Source organism: Lactuca sativa, chromosome 9 (genome assembly GCF_002870075.4).
Source record: "Lactuca sativa cultivar Salinas chromosome 9, Lsat_Salinas_v11, whole genome shotgun sequence".
Classification (NCBI taxonomy): Eukaryota; Viridiplantae; Streptophyta; class Magnoliopsida; order Asterales; family Asteraceae; genus Lactuca; species Lactuca sativa.
Genome location: NC_056631.2, coordinates 47,423,393 through 47,441,933, shown reverse-complemented (window position 1 = coordinate 47,441,933; position 18,541 = coordinate 47,423,393). Strand labels below are relative to the sequence as shown.

The following is an 18,541-nucleotide window of genomic DNA, read 5'->3' as shown; positions in this document are numbered from 1 at the left end:
TAAAGAAAAAAGATGTCACACAAGAACACGTGTTAACTATAGAACACATGTTAACTATTAACCAACAATTGGAAAAGCAATGCTCACCCAATGCATGTTTTTCCTTAATGTTTTTATGTTTTTACTTCACAAAACAACTATGAGTATTTTTGTTGATTTATGACATTTTTTTTTTGTAAATAGCAATTATATCGATAAAAAAATACTATACACTTATAATCTATTAATCTATATCTACTAGATGGGTGATTATTTGTACTTTATTCAGACACAGTGAAAGCTTGTATGATCTTAGTTTCTATTTATTCATTTAAGGGGCACATACGTAATTTGCTTTATTCTTTTAGCATTGCTTCTTATAGTTTTCATATTATTTATTCAAGTGATAAAACTTATTACGCATATTTAAGATTATAAGCATAAATTACGAAAAACTTGCAAATAACTATCTCAAATATACGGTTTCCTAGCGGAAAAGAAAACTCATCATCGTTATCACATGATGGATCAATAAGGTAACATCCTAACAAGGGTTTATAATATATCTAGTCCTATAAACTCCTCTAACATAAATCATTAATAATAATTAATATATCAACAATATCTCTAGAAGTCGTACAAGAACTAGGTCGTAGTAGTTGGATAATGGGTCTAAACATATAATTTTCTTTTAGTATGCGTAAAACAATTTGAATCTAGTTTGATCGAGTCGAAACGTGTTTGTCCATTTTTATCTTCTTCTAAATAATCGATATGTTGACTATAATTATAAAAAACTATATCGTTCCCATTAAAAAAAAAAAATCTAATGTTACGTGGTAACTTTTGTTGTGAAAGGAAGAGTAGGTAAAAAGAAAGGAGGGTATGTAGTGAAAGTTTTGGCATCCCACATCGGGTAGATGAAGGAAACAGGCAAAGGGAGGAGGTGTATAAAAAGAGAAGCCTAGGCTTGGAAGAAGCATACCTTTCTCGGCCTTTTGGCTAAGATCAAGTGTAGTATCTGTTCTTATCAGTTTAATATCTGATATGTGGGCCATCGGCCCACTCGATATTAATCTTATTTTTTATGGGGGAAGGCCCAATACAGTAGCTTGCTGCTGGGGTTTTTCAAGAGTCGCTTTGGTCTTACACTATTGCCATGGCTTGGCTCACCCTTCCAATATCTAGTTAAATGTTTGTTTTTTGAAGTAGCTGTTTTTTGGAAGAGTTTTAATGTTTTTATTTTTATTTAAAACTACAGGCAATTGTGGCTTGTTACTAGCTAAACTGAAAACATCACATCATTTTTATTTACCTAAGGCTACCAAAAACTTACTCTCTCAAATCTTAATATCACTTTTGTTTCTTACTTACTTAAGAAATTTATAATTAAATGGGGAAAAAATATATTGTTAGATAAAAACAAAAAGGACAAATTATTACACCAATCATCCCTTATATTCAGATAGTGTTAATCTCTATTTTCAAAAATTAATTCGTTATATTTAGATAGTGTTATATTCAGATAGTGTTTAATCTTTATTTTCAAAAATTAATTCAGATAGTGTTTCGTTTGTTTAAAACTTGTATGTTTCATCCATAATATGCAAATTTGTTGCGATTTTAGTCCATGCTAGATTTGAAATGACCATAATGTTGTTTATGTATTTTTTTCCAATTAATTTATTATTATTATTATTATTATTATTATTAATTAAAAAAGAAAAAGAAACAGAAGTATAGCTACACCCTTAACTACCATGAAACTGATCCTCTTCCTCATACCCGTCGGCGGCCATGTACCTCCTTCTTTGATGACTCACCTTCGGTGACTCCCAATTCTGTTACCACCTAATCGTTTTTAGAAAGAAAAAAAAACAGACCGATTTAAGGAAAAGTAAACCAAAACACATCGATTTCATACAACGGAAGCAAATCGATTTCAAAAACCAAGAAAATCAACTACCCAACAGAAAAGCAAAATCGAGAGAGATAGAGAGGGTATGAGGGAAATAGAGAGGTACATAAAGTTTAGATTCAAAATCTACATCTTGTTTCTCCAACAACGAATAAGACCCGATAGGAAAGATTGAGAGATGATGAGTTTATTGGATGAATTTTACGACCAACAATGATAGTGGGCATGTTTTTGGGAAAGTTCGAAGGCAGCAGTAGGTGTGATAACATTCCTTAATTATCAGTCTCGCAAAACCAACTGTTACCATACTAAATCCATATAGGCTTACATTCCTACATATCTATTCCTATCGATCCTCATAGATGATAGTCCAAGATCATTAGGGAGAATTATCTCTCCGATGAACCATTTAAAGTAAGGGTTTGACTACACATCGACACCTGATAGTCATGGAACAGAAATTTACTCTCCGTTCCTAGGTTACACACATTCTCCTAATGAGACTACCTAATATCAACTTAGTTGAACTAGGTATCTTCCATAAGTCTAAGTCTATCCCTAGACTATATTACAATGCCTCTGTAACCAACTTTTAATACCAACTCTATTCTTAGGTGACAATAACCTATCTTAATGTATATCTATTCCATAAGAGTATTGTAACATCCCCCTCTGGCACGTATCACAATATTGTCCGCTTTGGGCCACTCGGCACGAGGACTTCCCAGGGGGTCACCCATCCTGGTACTACTCCCGCCCGAGCACGCTTAACTGCAGACTTCTTATGGGATCTGTTGCCCTCACGGCTTTAAAACGCGTTGTTATAGGGAAGGTATCCACACCCCTTATAAGGAATGCTTAGTTCTCCTTCTCAGCCGATGTGGGATCAGATCTAACCCACTTTGTTAGGTGGGTTGCACCTGATCCCACATCGGCTTGGAAGGAGAACGAAACATTTCCTTATAAAGGGGTGTGGATACCTTCCTTGTCACAACGCGTTTTAAAGCCGTGAGGGCAGCAGATCCCATAAGAACTCTGTAGTTAAGCGTGCTCGGGCGGGAGTAGTACCAGGATGGGTGACCCCCTGGGAAGTCCTCGTGCCGAGTGGCCCAAAGCGATTGTGATACGTGCCAGAGGGGGATGTTACAAATGGTATCAGAGCTAGGGCACGGGTCGATGTGTTCGACGGGGACGTCGAACCCTATAATGGGGGGTGAAAGTGGGTTAGATCTGATCCCACATCGGCTGAGAAGGAGAACTAAGCATTCCTTATAAGGGGTGTGGATACCTTCCCTATAACAACGCGTTTTAAAGCCGTGAGGGCAGCAGATCCCATAAGAACTCTGCAGTTAAGCGTGCTCGAGCGGGAGTAGTACCAGGATGGGTGACCCCCTGGGAAGTCCTCGTGCCGAGTGGCCCAAAGCGGACAATATTGTGATACGTGCCAGAGGGGGATGTTACAAGTATTAGCCTATTAGGTATTATTTATCATTTATCTTCTCAACAATTCTTCTTTTAATATCATTATATAGTATTATCGGTAAATCGCAACATAAAATAGACCATATCTAGTTCGCACATAGCACGTTATGTGTGTGTTTGTGTATATATATATATATATATATATATATATATATATATATATATATATATATATATATATATATATATATATATAATCCAAGCAATAAGCACATAATTCACATACGACTTCCAACATATATTTAATATTTTAACTGATACTTATATTAAATCATGTTCATGAAAGAAACTATGCACTCAATTGACTTAGGTGGGTGACTGGTGATATGGGCATAGTTTCGCCTAACACCTTAGATATTCCTTGACGTGACCTAAGTAATAATTAAAAATTAGTTTTAGTCTTATGATCCTGAAGACTAATAATAGTATAGATCCTTACTAATCCTAATGTCTACATCAAGATCTATCAAGTAAGGATCAGTCAGGCAGGACAGTTGGGAGGCAAGATCATTTCGACATAATAGCTTTTATAAAATCCAACAACCAAGCCTACATGACCATTCTAGACATTTCTCCAGTAAGTAGATCAATCAGTATAACGACATGTAATTACTGATAAATCTTATTTATAAGTTCATAATAACGACTTATGACTATAAATATAATTTATACTGAAAATATTAGAGTGTAGCTTAACTTACATAGGTTCTTCCTGAAAAAAGTTAGGAAATTGCATTAGCAGAGCTTCTACTCGCTAGCTACTACTTTAGGGATCGCAGGGCTTCGCTGAAGGCTAAACTAAGAGAAAATGGGCTAGAACTGAAAGAAATCGAGAGAGAATGATAAAAGGGGTGTGGATGAATGAATGAACATAATGTAACTATTTATAAGCATTTTTGGGGTGCACGACATGCAAAAGGGGTGCACCGTGCACGTCACGCATTTTAAGGTGATGTCTCCCCATCCACTTTATGTCACGTGACAAGCTCTTCATGATCTGCGTTTTCAAATTCTAGAAGAGCGCGTCGCGCACCGCACAGGGCGCAAAATGCAGATTTATAAATTTCATAACTTCTTCATACGAGCTCTATTTTTTACATTCTTTTTTTTTTCCACTCATAGCTCTTAACGAGTACTACAACTTTCATTTAGGCTCGATCGACTAATTTTGACTTTATTTTTAGCAATTATTTTTATATGATTTTATAATTTTGTAAAAATCATAACTCTCTCGTACGAACTCCGATTTTAATGTTCATTTTACAAAAATTCCTATATTAAAGATTACCACGACTTTCATTTTGGCGACTTTACCCAAAATTGAACCATTCTCTTCATACATTTTGACGTTAATAATTTTTAATTACACGATTGATTTTTATACCTTATAAAATTCATATATCCTACATATGAACTCAGATATCTACGAAAATTTTATTTTTGGAATCACATCGATGTATACTTTCAATATATATATATATATATATATATATATATATATATATATATATATATATATATATATATATATATATATATGATTTGACACACTTATTTTTACGATTTATGGATGATTAGATTGATTTTTTCCTATTTTTCTTAATGCGAAAGTTATATTATATTTTAAATGCTTAGCCCGATTTTACGGGCGTTACAATTAAGAACATTTATTTCATTGTTTTGAATATTTATTAATTTTCTAAGTATTTTAAAATAGATTAGAAAGAATATATATATATATATATATATATATATATATATATATATATATATATATATATATATATATATTTGCTATAAATTTTAATTCACAACTTAGCAATTTATTTTTGTATAAAGTGGATTAATACTTTAACAAATTCGCCTTTTGAAAACCGAATCGTAAACACCAATCCAATTTGGTTGGTTCTAATTGGATTTAAGTTTAATTTATAACGCTCAGATCCATGTTTTGAATATTAAAATCAATTTTGATTCACTTGATTGAATCGGATAAAATCGAACCGATCTATCGAAACAAACATCTCTATACAAAGATAGTGGTGTACTGGTGTGCTTGCCACCATGCCAGTGACATACCAACACCACGTCAATGATATGGTAGATATACTCACAAACCTAATGAAAAGACTTTTTATATAGAATGACAACCAAGTTTAACTTAAGATTAAGTTAGTAATTTATTTCATTTTAGCTTTTGGACGTGTTAAATAAAGTAAATTTATAATAAAACTTAAGTTTCAGTATATATTTAATTATTATCTTACTACCTATTTAATATTAATCATGCAATATTTTTCATTTGATTTTAGATTAATGTACATATATAAGCACATGCTATTTGATTTGATTTCATTCATTGCTGGAATTGTTCATATAATGAAACTGCTATCACTTTTTGAGAGTTGTTAAGATTGTCGAAACATGAAATCAACAATTAAAGATGCAAAAACTTTATCACCATATAAGCTTGCAAGCTGGAACCATATTATGAATCCATGATCATATACATGTATGTATATGCCGTTCCAAAAAAATAAAAACAAAAATAAAAGTACATGTAGATATACACACACGTGGTTACCATGTGAAAGTGTAGAAAGAAATTTACGATTTTATTTAAAAGAAAACAGTAAATAAGAAAATATACATATCTCTGATTAATTAGCGGAGACTAGAGAGTACATAACCGATACTATATAGATTCCAACTGGATTAATAAACGATGTTCGTTAAATAAGACACGGTTTAATACCAAACAACAATTTCATGGAATCTGATACAAAACACACACACACACACACACACAAGAAAGTAAGATTTACAAGGGATGATGAAGAAATTCAGATACCATAACGAACATCTGTGAACTTGTTCTTGATCCATTTGAAGCTATCTCTGACCGTTGATTTCAACTTACTTCCGGTGGTGAACATGTTATACTCTGCAATCCTCTTCTTCCTCTTTGTCTCTCCATCTTTAGTAATCGGACCATTGAATGCGTATGATCTTGATTGATCTTTGAATCCTGAAGAACCATTTGTTTTTGTGTGTGAAGATGATGAATATTCTGGAAATGATCTGCTCTTTTCCATCTTTTCCATGGGTATTGGTGTTTCTCTTCCTTGTTTCTGCTCCTTTTTATCTTCACATGGAAGCTACCCACAAAGTTATGAGTTATAGACTTATTATAGGTAGACAAAACGAGACTAACTTTATCTTTAAATGTTGTAAATATGATTATAAAGTTATATTTATTAAAATAATTTTTGTTTTTCATTCAACTAAATTTTTAAAGATTGTGAACGATTTTTAATCCGTTTCTTTTTTATAATTAATGTTTTCTCCAATATAATCAAAGAAAAGGTCGACCATTTTCCACATAAAATGGGAGACTTTTACTCAAGAATAGGTAAAGAAATTAAAAAGCCTGAAACGTGGAATAACTATATGAGTCGAAACTCGAAATAGTGTCGCCTCTAACTAAACTTGCATTATTTAGTTTGAGTTAAAAATTAACTATAATAAATCATAAAAAACAATTGATTAATTAGCTGTTTTTGTCAATTTGTTATTGTAATGATATATTTGGTACACATTGTATATTGATTGGCTAATATGGGTTAAGTAGATATGATAGTCTTGATTCATAAATAAATGAGTTTTCGCTTCTTTTTAGCGTAGATTGATATCATTTTTTTTTTTAAATTATCATTATAAAAAGGTGGTTTTATTACCATACTTCACATATAAATTATTAATAAGCAGTAAATTAGTGGGAGTAAAAGTTATTCGAAATCAAACAAAGACTTACTATGATGCAAAATAATTTGATTTAATTTGACTAGTCAAACCATATATTTGACCGCCTCATCTTTGTAACAAATCATCCATCGCTATGATATTTTAAAATAACATTTAAATCGTTTGATTTTAACCAAAATACTTTCATAGTTTTTAATTGTGGAAATTATACGTCTTTATAGTTCAAAATACATTTAGAAGTTCAAAATTAGAAAGGACGTGATAATACAATATCATAACATAGTTCAAGATAATCACATAAGTTGTGATTGAATGTCATTTCTATCTTCTATCATTATCTCTAGGGTCTTCAATCTGAGTGTTAGTGTATCCCACATCGGTGCGATATGATCTTATATATATATATATATATATATATATATATATATATATATATATATATATATATATATATATATATATATATATATATATATATATATATGGTATTAGAGTCGGCATCTTGCACCCGCGTGGTTTAGCACATCCCTATTTATCATCATTGATCCTTAAGGGTCAAGGAACCATATGCTATCTATTGATAACCTGTATCAATGTCATTTGTCCAAACTCATAATAATGGTTAATAGGAATTGCACTCATATACCCTTATTTGCCTAATAATTATAAAGTTAGGAACATATGAACCATCACATATGCACTACACAAGGGGTAGCAAGCCGCACTAGTACAACATGAGGATTATTTGCTATACTCGTGCAATATGAGGATTATCTAAGATATATATACTCTCACACAAGGGGTAACAAGCCACACTAGTACAACATGAGGATTATTTGCTATACTCGTGCAATATGAGGATTATCTAAGATATATATACTCTCACACACCGCTATATTGACACCTGATTGTCAAATCCCACATGGATAAGGAGGGACGCCCACAAACACTCATCCTAAATGTATGTACAAGAAGGATGCCAAAAAAAGGTTTCAAATCAACAATATCTCAAATAAGCGACATACTTTCCAAAAGAGATTTGCATGCAATGCAGAAATAATATGTATAGTGAACACATCGCACATAGGGAAAACATTATATAATTTTAGCAACTCAAAAATACATTTAGCATATAATACCATACAAAACTCCGAAACAAGAAATCAATATGGACATGTACTTTCTGGTAACCTGAACTAAAAAGGTTAACAATGTAACAAATCCTTCTTTTAAGCTTGACATCCTTTCAATCACCACCTATTTAGTTCAGACATAGGTTAAAAAAAATACCAAAATACCCTAACAGGTCATAACATATTCTAGGTTAGATAACCTATTTTGTAACCTAGATTCATCATATAAGGGTTAATGGAGGTGATGGGAAGCTAATTCGATTCTCAAACGCAAAAGTTGCAAAAATATAACATAATGGGACATACCAACATGATCTGTATGTTCTTATGCCTTATACAACACACATGGTCCTTGTGTTGGAAAATTTAGTATATATATTTATATTTTTACTAACTTTGGACACATATAAATTTATACATATGTTGTTTATATAACTAACTCTAAGTGGGTTTGTGTTCTCCTCCACGAGGACTTCGAAACGATATATTATATGTCTAAAATAGAGTATATGTGAATGAGATATCGATACTCAAAGAAGAGTATTTGAGAATAAATTTAACAAAAGGGATGAATGTGGGAATGAGTCCCATATTGGTAGAAAGACCAAACTCAACAAGGTTTATAAGCTTGAATGCATGTAAGGCTTACAAGTTTATGTCTATGGGTTTACTACAATTCCTACTCGCACACAAGGGGGGGGGGTGCAAATTAATCAATTATTGATTTGTTTCCCTTTATTGTCTCATTCAACATACGAAGAAAACTCTTTTCTTCTTCCTCCTTCTCTGTACACTTGCTCCCGGCGACTCTTTCAGGTAAGTGAAATATCCGACAATACACCACTGTTAAGGTTTTTGTACCCTGGGAACATACGACAAATCTGTTTAAGGGAATCGAGTCCAACTCGAGCCTCAACCACCACGTTTTGCTACTAATCTTTTCTTTACAAGAAACTTTCAAGAGGAAAACTAAGTCCTTATTCTAACAGTCTTAAACAAATTTATTCTTTTTTTTTCTAAACCTTTCGTTTTTTTGTTCTTTTATTCTAAATCAATTTTGTATCGACTTTTTCTTGTAATCTATTTAACTGTGGTTACGACTCTTTCAGAATGACTGGAACTTCTGCTGCTGGTGCTACCCTTGCTGTGAACACAAATGCACCGGTTCCAAACATCATGACTAATCATGCTGAGAGACCTGGAATTTTTTCTAGTCTGAACTTCAAGAGGTGGCAGCAGAAGATGCTATTCTACTTGACCACTTTGAACCTGGCTCGGTTCCTAACAAAAACTGCTCCTGTAATTGTTGAGGGGCAGACTGATGCTTAATCTGTGAATGCAGTGGATGCATGGAAGCATTCCAAGTTTCTGTGCCGCAACTATGTGTTGAATGGCCTAACTGAGGCAACTGCTAAGGAACTATGGGAGTCTTTGGAAAGGAAGTATAAGACAGAAGATGTTGGAACCAAGAAGCATGTTGTTGCTAAGTTCTTGGAATACAAAATGGTTGACTCAAAATCGGTTATGAGTCAAGTCCAAGATCTTCAGGTTATCATACATGCTAACTATACAGAAGAGATGGATCTTAATAAGTTATTCCAAGTTGCATCAATGGTTGAAAAGCTTCCTCCCGGTTGGATAGACTTCAAAAACTACCTTAAGCGTAAGCGAAAGGAGATGTCTGTGGAGGAACTGGTGGTGCGTCTTCACATTGAAGAAGACAATCGAATGTCCTTGAAGAAAGGCAGTGAAGTTGATTCTTCTAAGGTTCATATGGTGGAAGATGGTTAAACTTCCAAGAGCAAAAGCAAAGGACCTCACAAAGGGAAAACAAAGGGCAAAAACCTAGGCCTAAAGGCAGGAACTTTCAATAAGAAGTTCAAGTGCTACAACTGTGGCCAACCGGGTCACAAGGCTTCAGAGTGCCCGCAACCTAAGCGGGAAAACCATCAAGCAAACATGGTGAGTGATAACATAGAGTTGGTGGCCATGATAACTGATCTCACGGATATGGTTTCTGAAGTGAATCTCATGAATACAAATTCAAAGGAATGGTACATTGACACAGGTGCTACTCGTCACGTGTGTCATGATAAGAGTGTTTTCAACACTTACAAGGAAGTTGAAGATGGTGAAAAGCTCTACATGGGAAATGCAGCTACTGCAAATATCAGAGGTGTTGGTGATGTCATTCTAAAAATGACTCCGAGGAAAGAAGTGAAGCTTAGGGATGTTTTGTATGTTCCTGAACTTCGTAAGAATCTAGTGTCGAGTGGTTTGTTGAACCAATTTGGTTTTAAGCTAGTTTTTGAGTCAGACAAGTTTGTTTAGTCCAAAAATGGTATGTTTGCGCGAAAAGGATATGCCTTGAATGGCATGTTCAAATTGAATGTAATGGTGACAAACAAAATAAATAATGAAAGTTATAGTTCTGCTTATTTGCTTGAGTGTTCAAATGTTTGGCATGGTCGCTTAGGACATGTAACTTACAACTCTATTAAGCAATTAATTAGACTAGACTACATACCAAAACTTAATATTGACTCAAATCACAAATGTCCCACATGTGTTGAAGCCAAACAAACTAGATTATCTTTCCAAACAATCAAAAGAAACACCAAACCTCTTGATTTACTTCACACCGATGTGTGTGATTTAAAGTCGATTCCTACTCAAGGCGGGAACAAATACTTCATTACAGTCATCGATGATAGCACGAAATATTGTTACATATATTTACTTAAGAGTAAATATGAAGCAATAGACAAGTTTGTCTTGTACAAAAATGAAGTTGAGAATTAACTCAACAAGAGAATTAAAGTGGTTAGAAGTGATAGGGGTGGAGAATATGTTTCTCCCTACGCTGAATTTTGAGCGAAAAATGGAATTCGTCATGAATTCACATCACCCTATTCAACTCAATCCAATGGAATTGCTGAAAGAAAGAACTGTACCTTGAAAGAAATGGTTAACACCATGATAATTAGTTCAGGTGTAAACCAGTCAATGTGGGGGGAAGCTATTTTGTCGACTAACTATCTTCTAAATAAGATACCTCAGTAAGAAAAGAATGAAACACCGTATGAACTTTAGATGAGAAGAAAGCCATCATACAAGTACTTATGAGGGTGGGGGTGCCTAACTAAAGTTGTTGTACCACCACCTAAGGTACAAAAGTTAGGTCTTAAAACAGTTGACTGTGTATTCATTGGGTATGCACAAAGTAGTAGTGCTTATCGTTTCCTTGTGTATGATTCTAAGAATCCTGAAATACACAAAAATACCATAATGGAATCAAGGAATGTTTCATTCTTTGAAGATGTATTTCCTTGTTTGAACAAAGAGGTTGAAATCTCATCTTTACCAAACAACAAAGTTGTTCGAGAGGAAGAACAATCTCAATCCGAGGAAGAAGAGATAGAACTCAGAAGAAGTAAGAGGGATAGAATTGAAAAATCATTTGGTGATGACTTTTACACTTATGTGGTGGAAAGTGAACCTAAAAGTCTAAAACCTACCAAGAGGCGGTTACTTCTTCTGAGGGACCTCAATGGGAAAGAAGCCATAAAAATGAGGTATAATCTATCTTACAAAATCATACATGGGAACTAGTGGATCTACCTTTAGGTAGCAAGACACTGAGTTATCGTTGAAATTGTATTTTATGATAAAAATTTGTTTAAATATTCTTTCTCCTGAAAAAGAAGTTCGAGATTTTTTTTTTCAGCAGGTTGGAAAATGCATGTATAGTTTGAAAATTTTGAAATTCTCGAACCAAAATTTTATAAAATAAAAACAAGAATATTTTTGTAAATTTTGAAGATTGTAATTTTTGAAATTCATGGTTATTTCTCAAATTTTGGAAGTATATATTTATTTTATAACACAAGTATTTTATATGGTCATTGAGGTTAATAGTGTAAATAACTCACATCTTTTTACTATTTCCATTTCAATTAACAGATTGTTTTTAATAAATTACGTGTTTTGTTGAAATATCATGGTTAACGGAAAACAAAAAACCCACAAAAAGCAAAAGAATCATAATCCAAAACTAATAAACAAAATATAATAATCCTTCTAAATCCAAAACCTTTCTCTTTTCGGTTTGGATTTAGTCGGAACCCACCCTGGTTTATTTGAGTCATGTAGCGACGGTGTGAAATATTAGTAAAAAGAAGGTTGAGGAGGCATGTGTTATGTTTGGGAGAAAATGAAAAAAAATAAATAAATAAGTTTTCTTTTGGTTTCGTTGTTCACGCGACGCATCATGAGGTGTGAAGTGTGATGATTGTGTTGGGACCTACTTGTCCAAACTTCGCCCATATTCCTCGATTGCTCTTCACATGCTTAGTGGGATCCACTCCACATTAATCAAACTTATAAATTATATTTTTTCTTAAACATAAACAATACTCCGTACTACTTAATTGGCTCGACTATGCATAATGTATTAGCAAAAGGGGGTCTCTACAAAATCTGGTTCTACTTATTATTGTATTGAGTGTTGTGTAAGATCATCAGGAATACACCCTGCAATCCGATTAGAATGGATAAATAAGGCATTTGGCCATATATTTTTGATCATCTTATAGACATACATTTCACCTTTTCTATATAACACCGTAGGAATGACCCGGACAATCATAAAGCTATGTTTGATTTGTCACAACTACCTGATAAACTAATTTATTTTTCGAGTTTTTTTTTATGTTGTTATGTTTGGCAAACCAAAGTAGCTTATAAACTAGTTTTTTACGAGTTTTTTTTTTAAATAATTTTCCAAATATACTCATTTATTAATTATATAAACACATTTATTTAAAATGTCATTTTACATCATTATATATATATATATATATATATATATATATATATATATATATATATATATATATATATATATATATATATATATAAAAGCTAGTTTTATCAGACCTTTTTTTTATCAGCTAACTTTTTATTTAACAACTATCTTTTCAGTTAGTACTTCAAACATAGTCTAAGTTGACTCAACAAACACCGCACCCTGAGGTTGTCATGCCGAGTTTTGTCTATCAATATAACAAAAACTTGTTACTTCTGTCTCTTATTTATTTTATTCTCTTTATTACTTTTTTACCGTTTTAATTTCTAACCATAAAATTCAATTTTTACCAATTTTTTCTAAATAAATACCACCAACTCAAACAAATTCATACCACTTTCAAAACTTTCAAACCTTTAACACTTATCTTAACTCTTTTAACTTTATTTTTGCAAAATCTCTTCTTCAAACTCTCAATTGGGTTCCGCCAACATAGGGAAGTCCTTGATTATAACTTGGACCCCTATAGAAGGGAGACTTTGGCCATACATGGGTCGATGTATTGGACGATCCTTCGATAGGCAACAATGTGACACCTTTTGTTATGAAAGTTACCACACGTTTCCTCAATGAAATACATCAAGGTGGCTATCGAAAGAATGATCATATTTATACTAAGTGGATGTATACGAACAAAGTGATAACAAAGTTTAATGCTTTGTTTAATAACTTGAAACACAATTGGCAAGGACATGAAAATGATGCAATTATTTTAAACCAAGCTCTTCAAATTTTTCGGACATAAAATAGAAAACTTTAAAATATTTACTTTGCGTTTAGTTGTGGAAAGTTATTTTCATTTTTCTTGGAAAGAGTTACAAAAAAGTGGATTTTTCATTAGAAAATTTAGAAATCGTGTTTAATTAAAATTTTTGACTTTTCATTTTCCATTTTAAGAGAATAGAAAACATGTTATTTTACCCCTACCGCAGGCCAGACACGATGTTTGCCACATCTCTACCTGCCGCAATGAGACACTCTAATCTTATTTAACAAATGACGAAGAATAATATTAAGTATTTAGGTGATGAATATTTTATAAAATTTAAGAATAAAAAGGGAGTATGGCGGAAAGGAGAGGTAAGAGGAGTTTTGATTCTCACAATTTTGGGATTCTAAAAAGGGCATGTGAAATACATGATATCTGTCAAGTGAATTTTACTATTCATATGATTAGAACTTTATGTTATTTTGTTATTAAAATTATTAGTTTAAGCATGAAAATAATAAGTTGTCAAATTAAGTCTTGAGATGAAAAAGAAGTGAATCGGATGAATAGTTTAGGTGGTATAATAGGGAGAATTATCTTTAATGAAATGCATTTATATATGTCAAACTAATAGTCTAATATGCATGTATCTCTTCTCTTAACGTAATAAAGCTATCATGTTTTTCGATTTCATGATTAGCCATCTTCATTTGCCGAATTTTTGGGCTTTTTAGGGGTACATACTTAGAATACTTCCGATATACTTTGTGTGGTTGAAAACATGAGGGGTACTACTTTTAGACCAAGGTCATAATCATGGTTTGCAATGTCTTTAAGTGACTTTGCATTTGTACAAATCATACTTTTCACATGTTTGGTGTAAAGACATATCGTTTGATGTTTTTATGTCATTTTCGTATAGTTGACATTGATTCAATAGACGGCTTTGATGTTGAATGTTGGAACGAAATATATCATTGGTGATGTAGATGTCCTTGAAAAACAACCTTAGATTTATTTGAACGACACATAAATATGGAAAATCTGCTTAAACAATATATTATTGTGACCCATATGATATATAGAAGACATATCTTTAAAAGATAAGTTTTAAAGGTAGTAGCTATAATGATTAAATGCAATTCACTAAATAAAGTTGAAATTAAAAAGGTTTAAGATAAATTTTATCTAGAACCATACGATCTCAATGGTTGCAGCCGTAGGTTGTACGAGAATAAAATTTTGTATTATTTATTTAATATTAATTTTTAACTATTGATATGTTAATTTATTTAAAATAGAAACTATTTTGATCATTTTGAGTTTTATTAATGGTTTCTTTCAAATACTAACAAAGGTAACATAATATTTTTACTGTTTATATAATAATTTCACATTTTATAGTTAAATATAATTTTTAATTTTAATTTTATTTTAACAATCCTTATTATTAATTAGTTTAAAAAGCACCCACTCAAATATGTTTAATTATTTGAAAAGATGGTGTTTGAACATTCTTTTAGAGTTCGTTTTGTTTGCTGGAATGAAATGTAATTTAGGGGGAAAATCTAATTCCTTCGAATTTTTGCGTTTGGTTCAACTTTAATGAAGGAAAATTATTCATAAATGAGCAAACATAGGGATGAGCATCGAAAGTGAGTGCCTGCTTACGAAATCAAAACCATCTTGGAACTGCAAGTTCCGAAATCGGAACCACCTTAAGTGGTTCTGGTTTTCATTTTTAAGGAACCGCTACCCGTTGGGTATCCGTCGGAACATATATATATATATATATATATATATATATATATATATATATATATATATATATATATATATATATATAGATCACTATTGTCACTAGCATCAATATCAATATTATCAAAACCTTGAGACTTGTTATCCAGGGACTTGTTCAGAAATACCGTAATGAAAGAAAGATATGAGTTTTTCGCTAGGTATTTGACCAAATAAGATCGTCTAGTTCCTATAGAACCTATTACTAAAGTACCCCTAGAGAGGGATAAGGCTAAGCGGAGCGAAAAGGGTTTTCCATGAGATGGGAAACACAAACTATTAGCCCCACACGAACTTTGTGAATAAGTGATTGTTTGATAATGAGCAAGGAATATCCGTATTTCTGCTAAAGAGGGTGTATTGAACTCATAATTCATTAGATACTTTTTATGAATGTCAACTAAGTATCGTAAGTAAATTGCTCCCGGTTATTCAATCATTTGATAACCAGAGTCATTCTTTGAGAAATGATCACTATGAGTCAGACTCAATAAAATTTGATCAATCTTTTTTTTTTCTGTCGTTAAGGTGGATAACTGAACCAAGAATTCTCTTTTTTCATCATCAATCGAATCGTTGTTTGCAACCCAGGATTCTATTTTATCATCAATCCAGTCCCCGTTCATGTTTTTTCTTTTTCTTATCAATGAATAGATCTCTTTACTTGTATGACTTATATGTCTCGTATTTCTCGAAAAAGTGATTCGATTGATGTGATTTGGTATGATACTTATGAGATCGATGATATCGATGAGATTTATATTCAAATATTTCTTCTTAGAGCGTATTGATTTGACCTTATAAGCGGGACCACCACCCAATAGCATGTTGCCACCTAGAGAATCTCTTAATTGTTTTAGAGCAACTAGAAAGAGATTCTTTAACCAGAAAGAATTCGGTTTAAATGTAGGATACCTATCCAAAAGTTTTCGCAACTCAATCATAGATGATGGAATCATCAAAGGTTTGACCTTTTTCGAACTCTGTCTGTAACTCACTAGAGGCCCCGATGTAACACCGTAAATTTCAAGACAAAATTTTCATTTTAAATTATCATTTTATTCTTAGAACACTTGTTAAAAATCTCATTCATAATCAAATTACAAAACATAGCTCCATTTTCACTTGCATAGAAAACCAGGATCCTCCAAAATATGACTCTTGCTCTGGTGTGTACAATCAAGCCGGTGCCGTACCGTGATACTGAAAGAAACCTGAAAACAACATAACACAAAACACTGTAAGCACGAAGCTTAGTGAGTTCCCTAAAATACCACACACATAACACATATAAGCCACTCGAGGCTATAACTCTATGGGTCCGTGCACCCAAACTCTGTGAACCCTCAGGTTCTAACTCTGTGAACCTTCCAGTTCTAACTCTAGGAACCCTTCGGTTCCAACTCTGCAAACATACACAGCATAAATCACATAGAAATAATGCAGTACAACACATAACATACATAGCATACAAATACTCTGTCACATAACTCTGGTTACCTACTCAAGGTAAAGTATAGTGAGAAGACTCACCTGGCAAGCAAAAAGCAGATATCTCCATACTCGGATCTCGAACTCGCCACCGCCTAACACGTAAGGCAAAACTATCATGACTATAACTCTCGAGACTAGAATCAATCCTCTTAATGCACCCTCTTAAGGGTAAAAGACTATTTTACCCCTCTCTTGGCCCAAAGGCCACATCGCTGACCAAACCCTAAAATTCAATGGTCAACCCTTGGTCAAAATCAAAGTCCTCAGTCAAAGTCAACCCCTGACTGACCCTACTCGCCGAGTCAACTCTATGACTCGCCGAGTTTCTATAATCAGAACTTCACTCAATCCGTGACCTAACTCGCCGAGTCACTCCGAGACTCGTCGAGTCCAACAACTCTGAGTCCACTCGCACACAACTCACCGAGTCATCCCTTGACTCACCGATTCTCGACTCCACTAGGGAATATTGGGACTCTTCGACAAGACTCACCGAGTCCAAGAACAGACTCGCCGAGTCCAAGACTATCATCAACCTACTCGCCGAGTTGTTCATACAACTCGCCGAGTTCCAGGCCATCTTCATCCAACTCGTCGAGTACACCCATGTGACTCGCCGAGTACCACCGGTCTGAATCCATTCAGAAGCATTCCAGGCCATGCAATTGCTCCAAAACATAGATCTAGCCTCCTACCACTCATCCATCACGTAAAGTGGCAAACTTTACGTGAATCCAAAGAGATCTAGGCCATTTGCACATTGGGCTAGGGTTTGGGACATGAAAGCTTCACTAAACACTCCAACACAGGGACTTTCATGCTCTCTGATTGTTCTCCCTTCCAGATCTGAGGTAGAAACCTCAGATCTAACCTCTAGACTTCCCATTACATCCATAAACAAGTTCCCACAAACCCCAAAATGAAGAAACACATAATAACAGCCCAAGAACGAGATATTACCTCCAAGAGATGCCCCAACTGCAATGTAATTCGAAACCAAGCAAAGCCCCTTGCTCCAAGCCTTCAATCTCCCAAAATTCCTACAACAATTACTTCTCCAAGCTCCAATCCACTCAACAATGGTGCTTCTCTGCGATTTAGGGTTTTCTGGGGCTCAAGGGGTGATAAGGAGGCTGGGAGGAAAACATAATGTTTTTTATATAGGGCTCAACCCCGAGAATTAGGGTTTTCTCCAATCAGCGCCTACTCGCCGAGTCCTCCTCACTGACTCGCCGAGTCGGCTACTTAGCACGCGACCCAGTCGCGACTCTACTCGCCGAGTCACTCTTTCACAACTTACTCTTTTAGCCCTTCAACTCTACTCTTGATATTTCGGGATGTTACACCCGAAAACAAAGAGAAGATGTGTACAAACGAGATATGCAGCAACAAGAAGA

General features: G+C 33.6%; 1 protein-coding gene and 1 non-coding gene across 2 annotated transcripts; one reads left to right on the top strand and one right to left on the bottom strand.

Moving 5' to 3' along the window:
- The first annotated feature begins 960 nt into the window (after positions 1–960).
- On the top strand, positions 961–1,157 carry LOC111919571 (U2 spliceosomal RNA). Its single transcript, XR_002859533.1, has one exon. It is a non-coding gene; the product is annotated as a U2 spliceosomal RNA (small nuclear RNA).
- A 4,816-nt stretch (positions 1,158–5,973) lies between these two features.
- On the bottom strand, positions 5,974–6,561 carry LOC122195854 (uncharacterized). Its single transcript, XM_042898082.1, has one exon. It carries the CDS (start codon positions 6,481–6,483, stop codon positions 6,223–6,225), a length of 261 nt encoding a protein of 86 aa, XP_042754016.1. The 5' UTR covers positions 6,484–6,561; the 3' UTR covers positions 5,974–6,222.
- Between the last annotated feature and the right edge of the window lie 11,980 nt (positions 6,562–18,541).